The sequence below is a fragment of the Phaenicophaeus curvirostris genome, chromosome 7 (assembly GCF_032191515.1).
Source record: "Phaenicophaeus curvirostris isolate KB17595 chromosome 7, BPBGC_Pcur_1.0, whole genome shotgun sequence".
Classification (NCBI taxonomy): domain Eukaryota; kingdom Metazoa; phylum Chordata; class Aves; order Cuculiformes; family Cuculidae; genus Phaenicophaeus; species Phaenicophaeus curvirostris.
Genome location: NC_091398.1, coordinates 11,052,098 through 11,077,917, shown reverse-complemented (window position 1 = coordinate 11,077,917; position 25,820 = coordinate 11,052,098). Strand labels below are relative to the sequence as shown.

General features: G+C 35.4%; 1 protein-coding gene across 2 annotated transcripts in view; it reads right to left on the bottom strand.

Moving 5' to 3' along the window:
* The window catches only part of GULP1 (GULP PTB domain containing engulfment adaptor 1), an 88,028-nt gene that overhangs the window by 16,380 nt on the left and 45,828 nt on the right, over nt 1-25,820 (bottom strand). Inside the window, exons 5-10 of one of the 2 annotated variants that reach the window (XM_069860768.1) lie at nt 22,654-22,752; nt 19,928-20,065; nt 17,492-17,608; nt 17,018-17,110; nt 6,734-6,958; nt 3,066-3,204 (exon numbers count right to left, since the gene is read on the bottom strand). In XM_069860768.1, the coding sequence (XP_069716869.1) occupies nt 3,066-3,204; nt 6,734-6,958; nt 17,018-17,110; nt 17,492-17,608; nt 19,928-20,065; nt 22,654-22,752 (811 nt within the window). The remainder of the gene's footprint in view (nt 1-3,065; nt 3,205-6,733; nt 6,959-17,017; nt 17,111-17,491; nt 17,609-19,927; nt 20,066-22,653; nt 22,753-25,820) is intronic. The other variant, XM_069860769.1, reaches the window with a different exon arrangement.

The following is a 25,820-nucleotide window of genomic DNA, read 5'->3' as shown; positions in this document are numbered from 1 at the left end:
ATTACTATACTGGGCTATAATGTTTATGTTTAGTCTGCAAGTTGGTTACTGTAAACTTAACTTTAAAAGAGGTATTTTTCAGTAACATTTTGAGTAGGAATACATTCTGGGAAGTGCTTTTGTTTTTTAAAGAATACTTTTTTGCAATGACTACCTAAAACCCCATCATGTATTTGTCCAATCTGCAACTTCCTGTCCAAAAATCACACAATTTTCTTCTTTAAAATAGGTAAACACAATCTATTTCATCTCACTTATATACCTAGTAGCAAGCAGACATTTAATGAGAAGCCATACTGGTACAATGCTCAATAAGAACTCAAAAATTCAAGAACCTTCTCAGCTATGTAAAGACTAAACAATGTGGAGAAAAGATCCATGTTGTACTCTTCCAGAATTAGAATGCTGGATTTCTTCAGCTATATACTGTGAGCTAGTCAAAGCAAAACATATCATTTCCCCTTAATTTTAGCTGGGGAAACCACCCAAAGGAGAGCTGTCAAGCAAAATTCTAACTATAGGGACTTCTTTTTAAGAGAAGGTGAACTGTCATCCTGGTGCCAGTTACCAGCTATGAAGCTCTTGGTCTTCGAGGAATCCAGAGTGCTTCCTGGTTTCCTGCAAATGCACCTGCCTTTCCTGTGCAGTGTTATTCTTGGGTGATTTTGTCAAACTGGCCAGCTGATGAGTAAGAGGAACTCTGGCTTTGAAAAACACATTTTGCTTGAGCAGCACAAATGCCATCCCCTAGTAACAGGCAGATGAACCTCACTTAGACAAACAGAGCGACTGAGGCTCATACTAGCAAACAGATTGTGCTTTACCTTTCTTATTGTTTACTATGGAATGTGATAAAGGTGAAAGTTATAAAATAATAAAATCGAAGAAAATCACCTTATAATTTCATGAAAAATGATGGGAAAAAAAGCACTCAAGTGCAGTGACAAAGTAGAGATGAGAACGTGAAAACATGTTCAGAAGACATCGGAAAATAGAAGACTCCAAACTCTGTCACCTCTTGGTTGTCACCTGAGTTGTACTTGATAAAGAAATGCCAGCTTGTTGTATTGGCAGCAATAATGCCATATAATATTGCATATTATTATAGTAACATAACATTACACAGCTTCAATTAGATTCTTACGGGATCTGAACTTTCTCATCTAAGACAATAAGTCCTTGTTTGATTATAAAATATTCCTCTCTGTTTTGAATTGCATTTATGAAATATGCTGGAGTGTTAATAGTTGATGAATGCAATAATTTTCAACATACGATGCGCTACGACACAGCTTGAAAGAGCAAATTATGATGCACTTCTATAATCTCTCTCTGATGCACAGCACACTGAGGAGGTGCAGAGAATTAACAGACGCTGACTACGTCTCTGATCTACATCATCTTAACTAAATGCAAATGAATGAAGTACAGAAGAAACAACTGTTTTAAACAGCATGTGCCACTGAACAGGCAACTAACAGTACACTCTATATTACAAAACCCACTGTAAACAATTATAAAATCTACATAGCAGGAATTCTCAAGACCACTCAGCACTGCATGCTGACTCCCACAAGATTTGGATTTGGAATCAAGGTAGGACAATAGTAAAATAAAATAAAATAAAATAAAATAAAATAAAATAAAATAAAATAAAATAAAATAAAACAAAACAAACAATTCTCCTGTAACTCAATTACTTTATTATTTTTGAAGCTGGATATGCACATTGAGAATGAGTTTATGGCATTGTCTGTAGTTTCAGAGGCACAAATTTGGAAACACAAAAGGGGTACTTGGAAGGGGTATCTTTGAATTACTTCTTGTTGTTCTATATAAAGCCACAAAAATCCTCTTAATAGAACAGTTCTATTTTAATATTCTATTAGTATATTCTAATACTCTTTAAAGTTATTTAATAATAGTTATCACTCATTTTTCTTATTGGAATAGTTTTAAATTCTGTTAATATACACTTAAATATATAGAAATACCCTTAATATACTCATAAAAACTAATATAAATTTTAAATCTTAACTTAAAAGGGACTCAATAGCCTCAAAATCTACTTTCTCTTTAGAGGGTGACAGTCATTGTGAGTAATGGAAACAAAAGGTGGGTAGGATACGGTAATTGGGAAATAGAATAATCGACTTAAATTTTACAATGCATTTTTATAAATGTGCACAGCTCTCATTCATACCTAGAAGTTCTACATACTAGCAGCATTCCTCAAAACAAGAGGAAGCTCTTCAAATGTGGTTTTATAAAGCAGCAGGCAGTAACACTTATGTTCCTTATACATACTACAATGGGCTACAGAAACAGAAGATACTACACAAAGACTGATACTTCCACAAGCTTGTCCATGTTCCACTCTCCTCTCCCCTAAGAGATTTCCAACGCTTTTCAAAACACTTTGTGGCCTCCTAGAAGTTTTCCAGTGAAGTCAAGAACTTAGCTGCTTTCAAGCTTTGAGAAAATAAAATTGCTCTTATTAACAATCCTTTGTACATCTTTCAGGAGTTGTCCTGGATCTGTAGGAGATCAACTATAACTAAGAAAAAAGGTCATAGATTATATGAAAAGTAGTATAAAAAATAGTATCCCAAGATAGTCTACGCCTTGAAGGATTTCTTCAGCTCTCTCTTCTGCACCATCATCACCATACTTACTTCACATGTTGCCTTTCCCAGAAGTGTAGGCTTTAGATGCTACAACTGTGGCTTGAGAAGGAAAGAACTAACAGAAAGTAAAATTTTCTTTAAGTACAAAAGAGATACTCAAAAACAAAAGCCAAGCTTAATTTCCCAACCACACTCCTTCAAATTGTCTATATAATGTCACTTCATCAAGTAAATAAATTGCTTATAATGTTTATAATGTAAATTGGAAGCACCATCAATGACTTTGGGAAGATAGTATAAAAATAAAATAGCATTATCAAATGTGATTTACAAAAACTCTATTTGACTTTTCATGCAAAATGTATTTAAATATTTAAGGTTGTTTTATTAAAAAATAAATAATGTAGGCAAAAATAGGTCAGTTGTTACAAAACTTACTGATCTCTGTAGATCTACTGGGTACTGGAGGAGGCTGTGTGCCATTGCGAGTAGGTGTTGATGACTGAGGGGATATGGGAGAAAAGGGAACCATATCAAAGATGTCAGTGGAGGGTGATTTAGGTGTCACACTGCCTGCCTATAATAAGGACAATAAATATTAGGGCAATATTTCACATGAAATTCACAATACTGAATTCTTCAGCATGCAGATAACAGCCACATTTTCAAAAGCTAAAAATAACCACCAGCATGCAGCAAACAGCTCCTGACACCAAGCAAATGGCATTTGCAGTTCAGCTCCTGAGACATGCTAAAACTCTCCAAATAAGCAGCACTGTAATTTTTCCATTTTCAGTCCATCTGGTACAACTAGAAATGTATCACAGTTAAACCTGAAAGAGCCAGTAAAAACAGTTCTGTGTTGCAGACATATGAATACAGATATGTTCACAAGACCTATTTAAGGTAATACTGGAACAACAATATGCTACACTCCAAAGTGCATAGAACAAGTAGCTAAAATTAAAGGACACAATCCCAGTACTTCTTGTTTACCACTTCTTCCTTACATGATACCTTATTTGACAACTTAAAAAATCTGGCGTTATCAAATCTTCTAATTTTTTTGGTAAGTAACAACCTAGACATGCAATACACTGAATATCAGTATCTAAAATTCTCTCATCCTTCAAGGTGGAACAAAAGAAGATTTCATTAGTAAGGCCCAAGAACTTAGAAGGGTTCAATAAAAATACTGGATAAGCAAAGAAACCCCAAACCCAATGACTACTATTGTTCTATAGTCATATTTGGGTTTTAATGGTTAATTCCTCTCATCATCAGTCCATTACTTCACGACACTAACAAGGCACAGTCAAATTAGAATGAATTGACCACTAAAGACACATGATAAAATAGATTAAAACTGAGATCAACAAGCTGAAAGCAAAATATATATGCAAAAATAGTTTGCATGCTAATGTTATTACTTAGACAATACAAAGCCCTTTACATGCCAACTATACAGCCAGGCATAGCTATGTTTAAATAAGATTTGACCAAAGTATTCACATGAAAGTCTTTAAGCACAAGTTAAATTAATCACATGGATCCTTTTCTTTAGAATACATGAACATAACCTGGCAAATGGGATAGTCTAATGTTGCTGGTTCATGAGGATTTCATGGTCCTAAACCTTATTTTGGAATGCTACTTCCGTTAGTGCCTCTGTTGCAGCAACTGAAGCTGCTCTCTTACAGCACACACCACAGATTACTAAGCCAAGTACTTCAGTAGTCCTGAACTACATATTTCTCTCTAGAGGCTGTGGTGGCTGCTGAGAACAAAGGGACACTGATCCATGGTCTTCCAGTGAATACACTGTTTAAGGAGAAAACTAGACTCTGAAGTGCTACATTTCCTATTTCTCAGGAGTTTTGAATTCGTATCTTAAATTTGGATTAGGAGAGATCTAGAACTGTTCAATAAAACTGTTCAAACAACCCTATGCAGTGCTACAGACTAGGAGAAGTCTGGCTGGAAAGCTGCCTGGAGGAGAAAGACCTGGGGATGTTGGTTGACAGCCGACTGAACATGAGCCAACAGTGTGCCCAGGTGGCCAACAAAGCCAATGGCATCTTGGCTTGTATCAGAAACATTGTGACCAGCAGGTCCAGGGAGGTTATTCTCGATCTGTACTCGGCACTGGTGAGACCGCTCCTTGAATACTGTGTTCAGTTCTGGGCCTCTCACCACAAGAAGGATGTTGAGGCTCTGGAACGAGTCCAGAGAAGAGCAACAAAGCTGGTGACGGGGCTGGAGAACAGGCCTTATGAGGAACGGCTGAGAGAGCTGGGGTTGTTTAGCCTAGAGAAGAGGAGGCTGAGGGGACACCTCATTGCTCTCTATAATGACCTGAAAGGAGGTTGTAGAGAGGAGGGTGCTGGCCTCTTCTTCCAAGTGACAAGGGACAGGACAAGAGGAAATGGCTTCAAGCTCCACCAGGAGAGGTTTAGGCTGGACATAAAGAAAAAATTTTTCACAGAAAGGGTCATTGGGCACTGGAACAGGCTGCCCAGGGAGGTGGTTGAGTCACCTTCCCTGGAGGTGTTTAAGGCACGGGTGGACGAGGTGCTAAGGGTCATGGTTTAGTGTTTGATAGGAATGGTTGGACTCGATGATCCATTGGGTCTCTTCCAACCTGGTTATTCTATGATTCTATGATTCTATATCACCAAATTCCAGGGACATTTCTACGCAAGTACACTGAAGTGTCAAACAAAGGGGAAAAAAAATTAAAATGCTGGATTTTTTTATTCTATTAAGAAAAAATATAGTCATGTTATTTCCTGGCAAGACCAGAGATGAATTAACTTCATAAAAATCACTAATTTTTAAGATTTTTATACTTTTATTGACCTCAATATGAGTTAGTTAGCAATTTCAAAGACAGTTTGCTAGAAAGTATTCCAGTGTATACTGTTCAGACTCAACAGGCTCTTATTATGTTCATGGACCTTGCATTAAATTCCCGAAGCCTTTGTGCATAGTCAGAGGACCAGTATAATATAACTCAGGGACATTGCTGAATGTCATCTGGTCTCACTCAGAGCAGGGCAATGCATGTGCTTGACCTAAAGTAAACACACAATGAATTCCTGTTCCATTCTTCATTAAACCAAAACTCTCTTGTAGATAGATTTTTGTCTGCACCAAGAAGGTGCTATCAGCTTTAATGCATGGGTATATGCCATATATTAACCTACAATTCCCATAAATACTGATGCATAATCCCAGAATACCCTGAAGATAGCAAATGTCAACGTAGATTCTCCTTATTTCCTGTTTACTGCTACCTAGAGGCTAGATAAATAAACAATCAGTATTTATGTTTAGTCTTAAATGAGTCTTTTAGGAAAAAAAGGCAAGCCCAAACTTTACACTGCCATTTCCTGTATATGTCATCTTGTTGAAGTTACTGGACATTTTGATACAACTGATACAGACAGTTAAGTAAAATTATTATTTTGATATTTTAAGAAATGTATATTTTGAATACATATGAGCACAAGAAGCAATTTTTATTTAGTGAACACATGCAGAAAGCCATGATATTTGCCAAATACAGATAAATGTTACTTGTAAATGTAGAGAGTATAAGCATATTGCTATGAAAAAGCAGGTAAAATGCCTATTTCATATTTAAGAATAATTTAAGAATAATTTTCAACCCTCATTTTGCACAGTTTTTATAAAATATGCTCAAAGGTATTTAATTGCTGATTGCTTTTCTTTAAATTCATTGGGGGAGAAAGTTATTTAAGTTGGACACTTAGAATTGTTTGTTTTGAATAACTATTCTTAATATAAAGAGTTTTAACACAAGGCTGATAGATAACAGAAGTAATTAATTATTAGACTGATTCAAACGTGTTAAGAAAACAGTGTTGGTGGAAAAGAAAAAGCTATGTAAAAATAAGAGTCTTGACAAATATCAAAAAAAATCTTGACGAATTCTGTATTTTAAGAGTATCCCTAGAGAATCTACGGTACATCTACTCCTTCAGCCACTGCACAAAATGCACAATTTTAATACAAGTTATTACACAATAGAGAACAAAAGGAAGCCAAAAAAAACTGTAAAAGCTTTTGCATGGCAGGATTACATGAGGTCTTGGGCAGCTGTATTCACTAGCTGGCTTTGGAAGACCACTTTTTGAAGGTGGTGGTATTAATAATTCAGATGGTAATCTAGAGTCAGGAGAACTCCTAGGAGTAAGCATAATGGAAGACATATCTAAACAAGGAGGTGAATCCTCATTGTTACACCAGAAAAATGTAGTGGGTCTCTGAAACATATGTTCATCATTATCACACTTTATGTGCAGCAGCTGAAAAGGAATCACAAAAAGAGAAAACATTCTGAGGAACAGAACTTGGTAACATCAGGGAAAGAATTAAAACCCCACATTTCATGCTTTGAAAAAAGTTTGTTAGCAGCTTGCTGTTCAGTGCTACAGTTAAAAGACACAGACCTTGAAAATATTTTAAAACAAAATCTAAAAATACACTACAGGAACAGGTAGCCCAGTATTAACTGGAATGAAGATGACTAGCTCCTTGATAATCACATCAAATAGTATGAAGAGAGGCATTTTTTCAAAAGTGGGTGTGTCAGATGCACTGACAAATGTCTAACTCCACGAACATATCAGCAATATCTCATATTTGCACGTATAAATTAGCAAGAACATATCTAAGTAGAAGACTTACTCTGATGGTTAAAGCACAAGTCACAATTTTCTTTCTCCGCACCAGGAAACACCTACCATTTATATCCCATCAATATTTAAAGAAAATTTAATTATGTAAGTAAAATTTTCTTACAGTAGATGCTCACAGTACAAATTTTAAGGCTTGAATTCATAGTAAACTTAGTTTCATTTCCCTATCTATTGAATGGGAGAACCTAAACCTTTATGGACAGTAATATCCTTCTGCCATCTCTTCTGTGTGGGTGAAAAACAAATTGAACTTGGCATTTTCAGTATCTTAAAAGCCAAGACTGGTTGTTGCAAAGCAAAGGAATTCTCACGCCCCTATAAGAAGCACAGGATACAGGACAGAATAAAATTTCACTGCTGGGGAAACAAAAATCGTGAGGATTGTGAGATTCTCTGGATCTCAGCTCCCACAGAACAGCTTTGAGTAATATTCACACCAGAACACACATGGTAAGAATATTCACCTATGATGACAAAGTGGTAACTGCAAGCTTCCTGTATGAATTAGGCAGACAAGGACCTGAAGCTAGCTGCCTCATATGACTGGGGAGTATTTAACTGTATATTCCAGCCAGATTTGCTATGCATTGAAAGCAAAGCCGAGGGGTTTGTCTGCTTTAAGAAAAAAAAAATGGAAAAAAAAACCCAAAAACAACCCTTAATTGTTTGCCCAAATGGCAAATACCTGCAATCCTGAAATTTTTCAAAAGAAACTGATCTTTCCTAGGTGCAACTAGAAGCAAAGAGCCTTTAGGACCAATCTTGGAAAGAAAAGCAAAAAGGAAATGTCTTTAAATTTTGATTTAAGAAACATGCCAAATGAATCTTTCTGTTCGGGCCAAGCTGCAATTTCTGCTTCAAAATCTGAGGACAACAGCTTTGGATAGTTAAAGCAAGGCTTTAGAGGAAGACAGATTGATCTTTTAATCTTAACAAAAGGGACTGAATACTTGTGTAGACAGCTAGAGTGAGAAGACAGGAAATGGATCTTTGGTGTAGGTACTTTGCCTAACAAACCCTTTGACTTGCCTGGGCTGAAGCACTGGAAAATATGTGCAGCAAAGTTTCAAAGTCTGGTTCTACTCTCTTCATACAATGTTACACAACTGGTAGGACATGAGTAGAAGTTTGCATAACTCAGTAGAGAAGGATTTAATCAATAATTTTAAACCATCTTTTCATAGTTATGTAGAAAACAGAACATTTCAAAACCTTTTAGGCTGAGTTTTGTTCCCTTTCTTCAATTTCTTTACATACAAGCTGGGCTAAGTGTATAGATATCCCAATTTAGTAACGATGCTATAGTTTCATTACAACTGCAAAGAACTTTTATGTTGCCAAGCTGGAAGTGTGTAACAGAGGGTTTGGAATGGTAGTCAACAAAAAAAGAAAGAAAAAACCTACAAGAAATAAGACTTATATAACTTGGTTATTATTTCCAGAGTACCACTGGACTACAGTTAAAGAGTTGCAATGGTACAATGGAATTACTACAGTGTAAATGCTACAGTGTAATACTTGCTGCTATTCATGCATATGGAAAAAAACTTAGCTCATAATAATAAACACTGTAAGATATTAAATACAGTCAAACGCAAGGAACAAAACACATTCCTGAAAGGCTAAATAGCAGATGAGTAGTTCCCATAAAAATGCATGCCTATCACATGAGGAAAAAAATCATACAGAAACCAGTAAAATGCATATAGGAGGCAAAGCAGCAAAATTATAACAATGATGAAGGTACAGTAAATCCAGGCAATGACAGGTCTCAAAACAAAACCGCAACATGCACTATTTGTACCATTCAAGCACAGAACATCTAGCAGTCACATTTCCTCCTTTCTGATGAGCAGTAATGCTAGGACATATCTCTCTGGATAGGGTGAGGCAAAAACACATGGAGCATTCAAATGACAGTTGGGGAAAGTGTCTTGTCAATAAGAAATTTTCACTAGTAATTCCTCACTTGGACCACCACTAGGCTCCGGCTGTGAGCGCTGCTCGGCACATTGGATCCCACAACACAGACAAACCTACAAGGCTCACAGTGCCTTTCTACTTACAGCCCTATGTATTCAAGAAGCCCACAGACAGGAGAGGTAGAGCAGGTAAGTGTCTTCAACAACGGAAAATAGCAAGCAGAAGGTCACAGAAAGCTTTTAAAATGTAGGAAATATTACAGATTCAGAAAATGCACGAGGAGATGGGAACAGACCCTTACTCTACACTTTACATCCTAAAAAGAGTATAGCTTCTGAAACTTAATGTATCTTGCACCAAATTGTAAAAGAAGAAAATAGTGAGAAACTACCATTTCATATGGCAATGGTATTTTTTCTGAGTTTCTCACTGTGTAACATTGAATATGTAGTACTGGTCAGATTGATGTATGACTTTCCAATTTGGCCCCTATTTCAGCAACACAAGAAAACAACATGAAATTATTCTTAATGAATTTCCTTTTCAGAGGGTAGATGTTATTACGTGCCTCATTCTACTTAGGTATATCAGTGAATTAGGAAATGTTTTTATTCCTTAGAGCATTCAAATTGGTAACATACAGAACAGCCACAGTGGATAGCTGCAATGAATGTTATAGGCAACTGTGAGTGATCTTGAATTGGAAATAACGCAGTTCGTTACAAACCCACTGATTACAAGCTACCTGAAATTTGGGACTACTAAGGATATATTAATTTACAAATTCATAAAATACTGCTTAAGTGTTAGCAGTTTCATTACTTAACTGCTACACCTTCAGTTCATTTAGTACTTTTTCAGTAACATAAAATCCAACATAGGCAATTTTGAATTATTTTTTTGTAAAATCACAAACATAACAGAAATTTAATCCCTCATGACGAAGCACTCATTGAACTTAATACAGAATATTATAAAATTTAAAGGCCAGAAGATAGGCAAGGAAAACACGTGCATTTTCCCACTGGGCAGTCTTAATGGAAACAGGAATCAAGTGATACGTGTAAACACATTTCAAAACTGTCTTCTGAAATACGAATATAGCCAACATTTATCTTGGGATTTTCTCATGAGCGTGTTAAAGCTTTTAAATGAGGGTAATAGATGCAGGTGGCCTATGCTTTCAGTCACAACTAAAGAACTTAAAAAGAGAGGTCTAATCAATCAGTGTCTTTAATGATCCATTTAAAAATGGAGGGATTTTTTTCAACACTGCCATGTTACATACTACCCCATTGACAGTACTTTTGGTGAATGGAGGAACATCATTCTTTTTGTTTCTTCCAATACCTTTTCCTGCTGCCTTTCAATTCTGCCTCTCTCATATTTCATCAGTCTCTCTTTTAAGTTCTTCTCCTGAGTAGTCGTGTTTTCTTCTAACTTGAGAGTCATGCAGTTGTCACAACTTCCTTCTCTGCCTTAAGCATGTTGCTCAAAGAGAAAACCTTAGAAGTATGCCTAAGGAATGTCAGCCAAGCCCAAAACACATTAATAATCTCTCTTATCTCATTAGAGGTTCCTTAGTGACCCATGGTAGTTTACTGTTCAGTCTACCATAAAAACTGAGGGTGCTAACTGTACCTAACAGTACACATCACATGAAGGCTGTGTGTACAGCTAACCAAGGCTGCTCTGAGCAACGCTGACAGTATAAACAGTAACAAAAGATGTCATGTGAAACAGTGCTGCCAAGGATGCATCGGTTTTTGGAGATTGCACTTATGCATAGGAGTAGCATCCAAAGTCTTACTGAGATAAAACTTGAGCAGTGTAATCATAAACAAACAGCAAATGAAAATCAGATTGTCCTCATATAATCAAGACCAAATGCAAAAAAGACCAGTGACTAATGCATTGCCAAACCACTAAAACAGATGAAAAGTAAACAGCACAGATATAAAAGTAATGGAAACTTTAGCTGTACATGCAAGGGTATGAGAAACAAAAGAAACACCCCATGCCAACATTTCCCATGGCACATGTAACCACAGCTATAAAGGAAAATTACTCCAAGGAAACTCCTGGCTCAGTATAAAATGTCTTTGACAGATTCATTTAAGAAACAAGAAAAAAAGGCAGCAGTCTCTATTGCGTAACACTTCTGCACTGGCGAATACAGATATTTTACAGACTAACGTTTTAAAGTCTTACCAAGACTAGTTTACATAAAACCATCAAAAGTAGAAAAAAACTATTGCAATTCTCTTAAGATAAGAAGTGTGCAGAAAATTGATAATTTCATGTTCAACATTTATAATATACTTTATGCGAAAAAATTTGATTATAGAACAAAGTTGTTGGGTTGGTTCTTTTTTCATTTCCAACATCTCACTGCTTTTAATAGCTTCTTTTATAGGTTCAGAAAGAAATTTTCTTTCCCAGACAGTTTACAAACTGACAGATAAAGCACCTAAATTAAGCTGATATTGGTTTTGCCATTTGGCTAGCTTTAGAACAGCCACAGAAAGATTTCCATATTGACACTAATAAACAAGAAACAAGACAATTTTGACAGCAAATGTAACCCTCAAAAGCAGAAATCAACAGCAGTCAATGCTTTGCAGCTGCTTACACATTACAAAACATGAAGTGTATGCAAGTGCTCCACGTGGTTCCTTGTTGCTGGCTGCTAGGTTAAACCATGACAGCACGTAACTGCATTATTCATGCATACAGTCTGCACCCATTTCAGTCCGCTAGTATTATTTGATAATAAGTCCTCAAATAAACCCTTATTAGGTCTGCAAAAAAATAACAACACAAGCCAGAAAAATCAGGAAAGCAGTTTTAGATAGATTTCCCTTTGTAGTTCCCAAATAAGCCTATAACTTGCACCAATTATGAAGTGGAGAGAGAAAAGTCCCCTCTAATTTATTTTTATTATTATTTTCAATTTGCACATGTGAGTGGATTTTTGTTAAGTAAAGCAATTGAAAGCTCACAATAAATAACCTAATACTCTAATAGATTATTATTACATGAAGAAAGAATGCAATTGAAACAATTAGTAATGGATGTTTCAGCTGGAAAAATATTCTCAAACATGTGAAGTTATCAATCATGAAAATATTTTTAATTCTGTGCTTAAAATGAAGCTTCAGTTTACAATCCACCACTTGCATTTTCTTCTCTTAGTCCAATCCAATGATGGATTTTAGATGTCACCATGTGTGATATTCATTGTACACATTTTGATGTCAGTGAACAACAAATTAAGATGCTTTAGCACTATGTTTTGCACATCAAGTATTCTACATAATTACCCAAGAACCTGAATATACCCAATTACCCAATTACCCAATACCTGAATATATGACTTCTAGAGAAATAAATCTGTCGCTGAAGTCACATACAGAGCCCAGACTGGTATACTTATTTTGTTGTTGAGTGTCATGTGTATGAAGTACCATCTTTAATAAACTCCACAAACAATACTTTTAAAACATTTTGGAAGTAAAAGATGATCTCAATTTAAAGTCTTTATAGTACTACATTTTATCTTGAGTATGAATTCCAGCAAATGGCTTCAAATACGTCTGCATACTTAGTTACCAAACCCATTTTAAATGACAAGAAGTCAGAAAAGTGTATTTTAAATGATCATCTGGAGGTATCTGATTAGAACTGCAGCATGCTGACAGCAGATTTTTTTTTTTAATGTGAAATGGAGCAAACTTTGAATCCTCTCTGCATATTAAGTTATTCATCTGTAGTTTAAAGATGCTCTCAGACTGTTGTCTTTTTCATACTGAAGTGAAAACAGGAGATGCAATCTGGTTCTGTTTATTTGACAGTGATCTGAGAATCAGAAAACCTAAGCTTTAGCTTCACTCTCAGGAAAAGCAGAAACAGCTTCTTTTTGTTAAAAAAAACAGTGTAAAGGGTCAGTGAAACAATTTAAAAAAGTACTGAACTTCAAAGTTCTGTAGGTATTTTCTATCTATTCCTTCTCATTAAAAATTAATAAGAAGACTAATGTGTCTAGAATAATTAAAGACACCAAAACCGATCAACTTTGGAAGAAAGAAGCAGAAGTAAAGAAATGACAGATCAACACTGCGTACAAATGATACCATGGTTTCTCAATTACTGACAAGTGTGGAAGACACTCGAATTTTAACAAATGAAGTACGACAGTGCCATCACTTGGTGTCTGCAACAGCACTACAGGTGCAACATGTACCTAAAACCTCAAGTCTTCCTTCATGGAGAAGGAAAAGGCATGCCCAATGTCAGCCTGAAATTATGCCTGCTTAGACCACATAGCTTGCGGTCCCCACTCCATACAGATGGGGATTGAAGGAGAGGATGTAGCACACAACATGATTTCAGTGTTCACATTTGTCATGTTCTGTGACTTGTCATCATAGGCCCTTGCAACATCTTCTGCTTCATTAAGTATATACTTGCTTAATCATGTTGCTAGTGTTGGCTTCTGAAGCATGAAAACAATTGCTGATTACCAAGTCCTTCTTTGACCATGCATTAATCACTAAAGGAAGAACACAGTTAACAACCTGGAAGACAGAAAAGCCATTTCAGCACATCTGGCAAATGTTGAGAAAGCACAAACAGTGTGCAAACAACCAAGCTGGAAATGGAAAGCGTAAGATAAAGAAATCCAAGGTATTATTTAAGAATAAAAAACCCAACTTTAGCCATCTATAGTTGACTTGTGAAACCAAACATTTCTTTACAAATTACTGTGATACCAGCTAATGCTCCATGCATTTTTATTGTATTAGGCATCAAGTGCTTATACTTTCCATCAATCATTAAATGATCCCTCCCTAGATCCCAGCACACAGAATGACAGCAAAGTGGACAGACAGATAAGGAATTACAGCTGCATCAAATTAATTAATTATAAATAAGCCAAATTATTCATTACATCTAAAAAAGCTTCAGAAAGTTCTAGCATTGGCACTGGCATCTCTTATAATCCATTAACATGGACATAAGAGCTGTGAAATACTCTATAGATCTATAAATCTGCTTTAAATCACAAGAATGATGTTTATGTTCATGGCATGAAACATGAAAAATATCTGCAAGGAAGCAAGTTTTCCCCCGTCTAACCAAAGGCATTTAGGAAGTGACTCAGATGAGATATAATTCCCCATGTTAGATATTCTGCTTCATTTATGTAAGCTATTTTTCAGTATTTAACAAAATACTCAGCAGATTTGAAAATGTTACTCTGATAAAATGATCACAAGAAGAACGGTTATTTTTCATTGCTAATTTTCAAGAAATAGAGCAGCAGTAGTACAGATACATTTAACAATATGGTATTTTTATGTCTTAAATTTAAATTTAGCATAAAAAATTAGATCTCGAACAACTTTTAAAAAATGAAATGTTATTTTTCACCACAGAAAACGTGTAGAAATAGAGGAAAATATTCTTTGTGCTGCTTTTGTTTTTTTCTAATAGAAGTTGAAACTTTGCAAAGTCATTCTTGAAGTGATAGCAGATTTGAATTAAAAGCATATAAAATTAATTGCGAAGTATAACAGGCAACCAAATATCTAAAGAATTCTTTGTAATTGCCTCCTTTTTTACATATAGTAGAAAAGCAGCCATGTATCATCAAAACACATCTGCTGGTATTCCAGACAGTCATCAAACTGTCTTAAAAATATCTATGCTGCCTCTTCCCTGTACTGAAAAGCCTTCAACCTAACTGTTGCACTTACACATACTTACTCTTGCAGTAGCACATTTAAGAGCTTTGATTTACACTGTACACAACTTAGTTTAAATCAGGTCCACTAGAATGATGTCTCCTGGTAAAGTATCAAAGTTGATTGTTTGGTGGTTATGGCTGTTTCCAGATTTGAGATTTCTTAAAAAATGTTTCTTTTATTATTGGCTGCATAACTAATCAAAGAACCACATAAGGAGAAAGTAGCTTAATCCAAACTCCTGCTTAAAGCAGTATCTCATTAGCCGAAGCTGATGAGGAACACACCTAGATAAGAGACACCTCCAGCCTCTATGGGCAACCTGTTCCAATATTTATTCAAATCATTTTTATAATGCTATATTAAACAGGCAGTTAGATGGCTCTCACTGAAGGTCTAATCACGAAGAAACAACAAAATTTGCAATAAGAAATGTTTGTGTGGTTATTTTACAGATTAAGGAGCAACTGAAGCAATAAAGTTGTATGCAAAAGCTAATAGCTGGTAGTGATTTATTAACATTAATTATTTTAATATTATCAATAAGTATTATATTATTTTGTTGTTTAAGCTATATACATATGCACTGTACCATTAGTAATTAACAATAGAACACCACCTAGGGAGAGAATACAAAAGGCTGGTGAATTTACATCTTAACTTACATTAATAAGGAATTAGGTATCACTGTTGTAAACGACAAAAATCAATATAAACGTGTGCTACACAGACCACAGGAAATATTTTGGGGTAATTGCTGATAGTTTTAATTGTGTTGCTAATTCAATTACCAAGTTCTTCATTAATTTAAATGAAAGAGACACCCATCTATCACACGTGACTTTAAAGCCTCATTAGTTGAATTCAATGATATATTTAGTTATAATATTAATAAATAGAACAAAACCAGCTGCTATTCTAATAAAGGAAAAGAAAAGACAAAGGAACTGACTAAATTGACTTTACATCTAGCATTAAAGTTGATTACCTTTCAGTGAATGCTCCATGAGGGAGCAGAGATTCATACTTTACAGTTTTCACTGTGGGGATTACATAGTAGTTACAATTTATGGTGCTCTCTCCTCTAATTAGATTTCACTAAATCTAACCAATATCAAGGGAGTGCACAGACACTGCTGAGAAATTGTCATCTCCATTATAAACAGATTTTCACATTGTTCAAAATTCTAAACAGCCACTTCAAGTGAAATGGTGCACATTCAGGGTGGGAACAAGTCAGCCCAAAACACACAGCTTATAAGCAGTACGTATTTTTCTAAGATTTTGCTATGCGCACATTAAGAAATTTAATTTATTTTCACAGCTACCTAATACTGTACAGCTAGAATATGCCTGTAAGAGGTAAGGAGTCATTAAGATTGGTCTGCAATGCACCCTGCATTTTCAGGGATTCTGCCTAGATACAGGAAACAGTCAGTCAGTCATTTAAAAATACTTTTGTCATGATAGCCTATAGGATCTGGAGAAAGTGTTAGAACTTTCTAACGATGAGGAACTTGCCCTTGTCCATTTTACCTACCCACTCAGTGTTAGTTCCTGAGACCTAACGCCTCCTCTGAGGCAGCAAAAATTTTAAGAAGTCATTTAGAAAATGTTAGTTGCAAGTGACAATACGCTTGTGACAGAAATTTCCCAGAAAAATCCTAAGTCGCATTGTCAAACCAGATCATTTACATGCTGAACAGGGCTCTTAGTCCTTAGCTGGCATGGTTAGATGTCCAATAGAAATAGTATTTACTGTCTTTAAACAGCAACTGATAGGTATGACAAGGGGAATAAAGAATCACAATTTGAGAGACTGCAATTAGGCACTTTTGTTGGCTTGTCACAATCTTACCGTTACTTCAACAGATTTGTTACATGATCACTGTACGTTAACCATAATCATTGGAAACAGCACGGATGTTAATAAATATCATAATACAACATAAATTTAGAGTAAATCTGGACATAAGAGTTACATTCATGTACTTACTGGTGGTGCATGTACTTGTGTTATTCTTAACTGGTTTTCCAAATCGTGAACTTTATTTTTCAGTTCTGTGTTTTCAGTTTCTAATTCTTGAATCTACAAAACAAGTGGTTATTGCAATAGGCATTGGGATATTCATTAATTTCAGCAACAGTGTCCATTGGCAGTAAGTTTTATCTAAACTCTGGTCATTTAGAAGCAAAGTTTAACTAGTTATCTGATTACAAAAAAAAATACTACATTTTGGTATCTTCCATAATTCAAAATTGCTTTTCTCTTTAATGACCTCACAGGAAGGCAAAACATAAAATAGTTTCGCAGTCATCAGGTATTTTTTCAGTTTTCTTTTTATAGTATCGGTTTCAATTTTTAGCAATCTGAGAATAATGCTATATATTATGCTGTCATAGAAGGCAGAGAATGAAAATAAAGTAGCATGTTCTTTTGTCTCTTTAGAAAACAGAGGTCAGAACTTACTCTTTTCTGTAAACCTGCAATTTGTTTCCTTGTTTCAACATCTTTTCCTCCAGATTCCAGAAACTTCCTGTAAGCTAAGTCAAATGCTTGACCAATTGTTAAAGTTATCTCTTCCGCCTTTACATAAAACATAAGATTAAAATTAGTACATTCAGAATACTTTATATGATTACTTTTATTTCAGATGATCACAAAATAGTTTACACCATGTATCATGTTCAAAGGGTTAGCTTCATCCATCACAAACTCAACACTATAAAGGAGCACGGCAAACACGCTTAGGCAAAATACTTCGACAGAAAATGCAATGAAAGCAGCTTTGGATAAAAAAAGGACAGTGAATAGACAGAACACAATTAGCTAATTTTTAGTATAAATTATGCCTCTAATTTATGTAACTACAGATAGGATTTTGCAGTATGCCATTTGCTGATGATTTCTGAAGCAAATACAGGCTTTTCAATCATTAAATAAATTGCTTGAGTTTTAATGGAGTGATATTTTCATGTTAATGGGTATTTTTCCCCAACTGCTTTTAAATTTGGATTTCAACACTTCTTTTTATAAGTTCTATACAGTCCTAATCAGTGTGCTGTAGATATATGTATTTATATACAGATGTATTTCTAATTAAAAAAAATAAGCATACAAGAAGTTTATTTAGCACACTAACATTTCAGAAAAAAATGCCGACTTACAATAGGCACTAATAAAAGGTGAACATATGGATAAGTCATTTGCCTTAGAACTTTAGTAGAGAAAGCAAACACAGTAAGTAATAAGTTTTTAAACACTTTGGCAGGGGAACAAAAAAATGGAAAAACATTAATCTAGCTAAAGCTAATCTAGAACTTTCTCTTCTTCATTGAAATGAAAACCTGAAATAGGTTGTTTCTCATGAAAGTAGAGCATTCTGCTCAATGTGGAAGATTCTCCCTTCACTACCTCTAAGAATACAAAGGGCTAGATGCACAAAAATGGTATGGAATATTATGCTCCCAATCTTTCATCCACCAGTACAACAGTAAAGTCATTCAGCAGAGGTTTTGTGAAGACCCAAATGCAGAGTCTTGTGAAGACAGGAATGGGGGAGTAACCCCTCTATCTTTTTACTGTGAAAAAAACCCCATACAGACACCTTTAGTTAAAAAGAAAAAAAAAATCACGAGAAATTATTTTAACCAAAATAGCCTGAATTACACCAAAAAAGATGAACTAGGACTGCTTTAGGAAATGACTGCTTATTTTGGCAACAGAAAAGTGCAAAGGACACCGGGAGTATGCAGTCCTATCTTCTTGGATGGATGAAAAGTACGAACTGAGGCGGCAACCTTTGAAATCTGAAAGTGCAAAACAAGGAATGAAACAGAGAAAAGAGGTACAGGAAGTGAAATATCAGGTTAGAAAGAAGCAACACTAGTGCATTGGTCTGAAATATGTGTGAAAAAGAGGCACAGGAAATAAATTTGCAGAGAAATTAACTAATGTGTACTGCCATTCTGCAATATCTACCAAAAGAACTAGAGCAATGCATGTGAACAGTAAAATAATCAGAAATACTGTGAAGTAACACATGCTAGATAACTGCATAGAAATAGAAAAGAATATCTATCTTTTTCTTGAAAAAAAATCCTTAATATTTATTTTCTGCAGTATCTCAGCCACTTCAGAATTAAAAAAAACCAAAAAAAACCAAAAAAGGCTCCAGATTACAAAAATCCTAGATTTCCATTTTCAGTGTTGATTCCAGTATTTTTTTTGATAATTACTTTCTTCCAGGGTAAGCACATGACCCCGTTTCAGCTAGACACCATTTTCTTAATTTCCTGTATTATTTTTTTTCTGCTATTGCACATTTTTGAACAGTTGCCCTGTTCTATCTCAGACATGACAGAATGTTCATGGTGGCTGCAACAAATTCTTTGGTAGTGCATCTGGTACTAACAAACTCAAGAGATGTGGCAGGGGAGCAGGCAGAGAAGGGGGGAAATGTGTGGTTAAAAAAAAAAAACAAGTTTAAAATCAAAATATCTGAGGGAGAGTGGCTTGAGGCAGACACATCAGCAGAAGAGCCTGTGAGGGCACTGCAGCCACAGGGCTGCAACAACCTCTGCAAAACAGCTGTGCAAACATTTCAAGCTTGGTGGGATGCAGTCTGTTCTGAGAATATTGCAGATGCCTGGCCTAGGACATCGAGCGGTATAGTAAGAACTGTCCCAGAAAACCACCTTATATCAAAGAAGAAATAGGCTGTCTTTTCAGTTAATGCATCTAAGTTACAAGAAACTACTATTGGCATGAAAGATTATCTCAAAGGGACCCAAATTAGCAGGCATATTATCTGACTTTATTAACCACTCCTGGTTCATTTCAGAGTAGACCAATCAAAATCTGTAACAGTCACCTAAACGTTTGAAAAGCATCTTGCTTACTTACACACTTTTCACTGTCAAATACATAACACAGATGCTTATTTGATTCTGAGTCTTTGCATATGAAAGTAAATATTCTTTTGTCAGTTTTATCATCAGCACAAAATGATATCCTATGGAGCTGGCAGTTGTGCTGGACTTCCTGCAAATAAAAAAAAAAAGATTATTTTCAAGAAATTACTATACTTGCTTAGGAAAATGATGCACAAAGTACATCTCTGGATTTCCTCACATACATAAGAACAGACAAGTTGCAGTAACATTTCTGGATAATTTTTGCTGTAAATGAGACACTCAAAAATTGACTTAAAGTATTACAGCAGCTAGCAAACTCATCTCCAAACAAATGTTTCCATTTTTACTAAATGTGAGCAAGAAGTATTTATCTGGACAGTGTTTATCTGGAAGTGTTTATTTGGACGGTAATTTCTGTTCAAGAAAATTTGCTTTACTGTTGCTTTGCGATCCTGTGCAATTTATTTAGGGACCAATTATATGTAAAATACTCAGTTCTTTTTCCAGGTGCACACCATCTTCAGATTTCACAATCTCCCAGGGTTTGTTAAAATGGTTTTACTGAAGTAAGTCCTTACCTTTATGACTTAAATACAGAAAATACAGTTGACATTGCTATTCAAATACAGGGGCACAGACATCTAAATAATCGCTTACCTAAGATGCAACATAAACAGCTTTTAAACTTCATGATTTGCATGTTTTCAATACTACATTTCACTTTCTATTAAAAAGCATGTTCCAGCTATTTAAAAAGTTACAGTGGCAATGCTTTTCAGCTGAAAGAGCTTAATAAGACTGAAATAAACTATCTCAAAAATTTTTTCATTGTTTTTATTCAACAAATCTCTGCTTGCTATTTTATTTTATTTGGCATATTACATGGGAAAGCAGTATTTGCTTTAAAGGAAAATATGTATTTTAGATGTGAACTATTATCTATTAAAAAAAGAAAGATTCTGTGCAGCACCAGGGTTCCCAGACTGCTATAACCTCATAAACAAAGGCACATCCTCTCTGCACACAACTATTTATCAAAAAAATCTACAGCATGGGCAAACTTTTCCCCTTGCTCCAGTTGGTTTCCTTCCTCAATCTTTACAGCCATCCTATTTGTCCCACGTACCCAAGTTTCTCTCATATTTATTCTCTTTGTCCTCTAGCTCTTTAAAACTTACATACAGTAGCACATGCTTGTTCTGGCTCTTTTAGGTTTATAGATCCATATAACTATATCATTCAAGGGCAGAATCACTTCCCTATAATTATCCTTTTTTGACAAGTACAAAATCAAGTTCTGACACATGAGCAGGCCTTCTGCTCCCACCACAATTAATGGTCATCACATGAATAGAAACCAATATTACTGTGTAACAATATTGAAGTGATTTATTTCAAAAACACACAGAAAATATTATTTTAATCAACAATGGTAACATGGAATTTAAGTATCTATATCATCTATAAATTCTGCAAAAGGAAGGCAAACATTCAAATTTACACGTAGTTTTAAGAAACAAAGATACTCATAGCTAATTACCATTTGAGTTCTAATAACAAAACTGCTAAGAGATTAGAGTGTCCTTACACAAGGAAGGTGCAAAATCTGCAATTAAAGTTGACATGGATATTTCTTGCCTCTCTGCTTATGAACTGTTGAACTGTGGTTGTATCAAGAGTCTGAAGCACACATGGAATACAAGCAGATATAGCCTTGAACTAAAGCTACTTCTTCTCAAGAGGCAATGTCACTGTCTGTATGGTAGCAATTACTCCAGAATTATGAAGCAGTAACAAACAGTTCATTCAAATACAACATTCAACATATGTATAAAAGATTTAACAACACTCAGATGTTAACACTTGCTGACTATTGAATACTGTTTAGCTTGATTGTATTTATCTCATTATTCCTCTTTGAAGTCTGTGAGGAGGATGTTTTGCTTTTTATGTAACCCTTTCAAAAACACCAGAGCAAACATAGGAACATAAAACCTATCCATGGGGTAACTCAATGGACATAACTGCTGAAACACAAGAATTGTCATGCTGTGCCAGATGGACAGTAGGACTTATAGCCTGCTCTGTGAAGTTTACAGAGAAACGGGTGACACACCTGAGAAACGTAAGTGTTCTAGGGAGAGAGATACAATAAAAAGTAATTAAAACCACTAGAAAAGGAGGGGGGGAAAAATCAACATATTAAGGGAAGAAAGTTGTATTTCCAAAGCAGAAGCATGAAGAATCAGTCACTACAGAGTGTCTCCTCATTCAACTGCAAACATCTACATGTGGGAAGCCACACAAGGTGACCATTAGGAAAGGAGTTTATCACATGTGGTGTTAACATTTATTTATCACAGTGTTTTCAAATTCCGCAGAGTTTAAAGTGTGAAAGGATTAAAAAAATTAAATCCCATATTGGCTTCAGTCTATATTTTGGAGTATCACGAATCTGTGGGATGTGTCCCTGCACATTGCAGGGGGCTTGGAGCTACACAATCTTTAAGGTCCCTTCCAACCCAAACTAATCTATGATTCTATGATTCGTGGGCATATGTTAGTCTTATTGCAACAAGAAATGATATTTTAGAAGAGGTTGTCCACCAACAGAATGGATTTCATTGTAATATGTTTTTCAAATAAGAAGCAGTAAAAACTGTTAAAACAATATTTAATTACTAATTTAGCACCATAAATCTATAAGTGTCTCACCTTTGTTTTTGGGTCTAGAATTTTCACACCATAGATTGAGATTTGTAATTCAACTTTGGGTGTCTTCTGGCCTTCAGATTTCTTGATATGTCTGGCAAACTATAAAATGAAAAATGCAACAGCAATCACATTAATAGTAAGATTTTTTTTTTCATTACTTCTCATTTCTTCTCAACACCTTCTATCTGCGGTTGCATACTCTAGAATATTCCTCTAAATCAAGAAAAAATAATAAATCAAAATCACTTAGCTGGTTCTCTTGAAACTTCTATCTGCTATTTATACACTGAAGTTTTTTTCATAAGATTTTTAGAACAGTAGAAAAAGGAACACTTTGTGACAGTGTGCCAACTGTCGAACAGTGAATATCATTATGTTTTCCACATCCTGCTATTCTGCACTAAATTTGTAGACACACATGGAGGGTACTTCCCAAATGCTCCTTTAAGGAAATCAGTTCTTTTAAAGAGATTCAGTGTCAAAGCACTACAGCTGTCAACACTTAAGAAATACTTGATCTCTTCTATCATATTCTCAGGTTTTATTTGCTAATAGTTCACAAGATGATGGCTAGACAAAATTTTATGATTGGGTCAGATAATATGTCATATTCAATACATTTTCCATCCTTTAACATCTCTTTTTCTAGCTGCTAGATCTTACTTTTCTTTCTGTCATGATCACTGCATATAAAAAAAGCAGAGTACCTACAATTTGCTAATGCATGGCTGCTCAGAAATGTCATGAATTTGGGTAACTATCTTAGCATAGATTTGGAATTGGTCTGTATTTTGCCTTATTACCAGCTCTTTTTCTGTCAACTCTTTGACTGCCTGGAATGGTATTTTCAAATGCATAAATAAGTATGATTACTCAATGAAGGCCAGAGGAGTTACAGAGTCTCTGCTTCACAGCTATACGTTAAAACATATTGTCCTCAAGCTTTCTCCCACTCAAGCATAGCTAAATGGACAATTCACCATCAGTACAAATAAGCTATATAAAAAGTCAGTGAGGAAAATGACTTTCAGTGGCATAAAGAGTCTAGGATGACAATAAGGCTGCTAACCTATTTTAAGAAGGGTTAGACCTGCAAGACAGAAGCCTCAATTACCTTGTGATTGTGAAGTACTTGGCTATAGTCAACTGAAACCTCCTCCACAAACACCTAAACCCCTTATTACCTTCATAAAGTAACATCATCTATCCAGTTTATTACTGATTATGTATCATTTTAGCTGATACGGATCACACACTGCACAAGTTAGTAAAAAAACTAAACAAAAAATCAAAACCAAACAAAAATATCCCACCTAACCCACTCTGTGACATTTTCAAAACCAACTCTTACATCTAAATACCTATTTTACATTGCAACAGTCATTGGCAAAATATTTTATGAAGGTTTGTACATGATGACTTACTGGTGAAAACCAGCTAGTCAGAAGTCAAGTAAATTGAAGACAACTTCTAGTTCTGCCTCTCTTCAGTATCATGGACATAGATCTTGCAATATACATGTCCTTTTCCTGTCCTCCTATTTATCTTTAAGCCCATTTCTCACATATTTAGAGTATACTTTTAATACAGATTAATGACTCAATATTTTTATTTTAAAATATAATCATAGAATTATAGAATCACGAGGTTGGAAAGGACCCACTGGATCATTGAGTCCAACCATTCCTATCAATCATTAAACCATGCCCCTCTGCACCTCATCCACCCATCCCTTAAACACCTCCAGGGAAGGTGACTCAACCACCTCCCTGGGCAGCCTGTGCCAGTGACCAATGACCCTTTCTGTGAAAAATTTTTTCCTTATGTCAAGCCTGAACTTCCCCTGGCGGAGCTTGAGGCCATTCTCTCTTGTCCTGTCCCCTGTCACTTGGGAGAAGAGGCCAGTTCCCTCCTCTCTACAACCTCCTTTCAGGTAGTTGTAGAGAGCAATAAGGTCTCTCCTCAGCCTCCTCTTCTCCAGGCTAAACAAACCCAGCTCTCTCAGCCACTCCTCGTAAGACCTGCTCTCCAGCCCCCTCACCAGCTTTGTTGCTCTTCTCTGGACACACTCCAGAGCATAATTAATGATGAACCTTTTTATTCTTAAAAACATCATTTTATGGAAAACAAAATTAAATTCCCCTAATCACTGGTTTACAGGAATTTTAGCCAATAACATTTCTTGACTTTCTAGTGCAATTAAAATCTGCTACAGGAAAAATATATTTTATATTTAATAAAAATCACTAATTAGCACCCCCATGTGACTTAAATGTTACACTACCAACTTATCCTGTCTGATTCTTAAGTCTCTGATTTAAAAAATAGGAAAATGAGAGGCTAATTAATGTTTTGTTAGCACAATGACCTTTAAGATAATTTTCACACATTTACTCTACATCCCCAGACTCTCAGCTTTCCATTCTGATTTGTAATTTATGTCCTTTAATTGGATAAAACTTTGAGGACATGTGTGGTCCCTTTTCATTGCACAACAGGGCTCTGCGCTTGGCTCACTGTGCTACAGGTGGAATGACCATAAATACCACACACCACTTGGACAGTTTGAGCATGTCAATTTCCAATGTAATTCACAGTGCACAGAAACATACTTACGCTGGGGCACATCTTGACTTAGAACAGCCTTGAACCTGAGCAAACCACAGCTTTCTGGAAATGTCCATTTTTACCCAAGACATACACAAGTATTTCTGTGCAGTAATGAACAGGAGGCATAAATAATATTTGATTTTACTGATTAAAGATAGAGTGTGTTGCAAATGATGATGAAATGTTTGGTTTTCCAACTGTAATCACCCCAGAGTCCCAAACAACAGCTACAACATGAAAACGTTTTAAAATAAGTACATCTGAATAACTCGCACAAGTTTTAGAACAGCTGGCCAAAGCTTGCTCCAAGTGGTTGAGAAGTCTTACAACACTGAGGAAGTTCTAGAAGATAATTCTGTGCCAGTACTAAAAAAAGGGTAAACAAAATGACCCTACCATGTCTCTACTCTCAAAAGGCATAAATCAAGTTCAAGAACTAAAGAATTCAAGTGAGATGAAATTAGCGAAGATCAATATGGATTTCACAAAAAATGCAGTTTGTCAAAACAGAAGCATTTCACTTAGTTTTCAATGCCATTATATTTAGGAAATGAAGC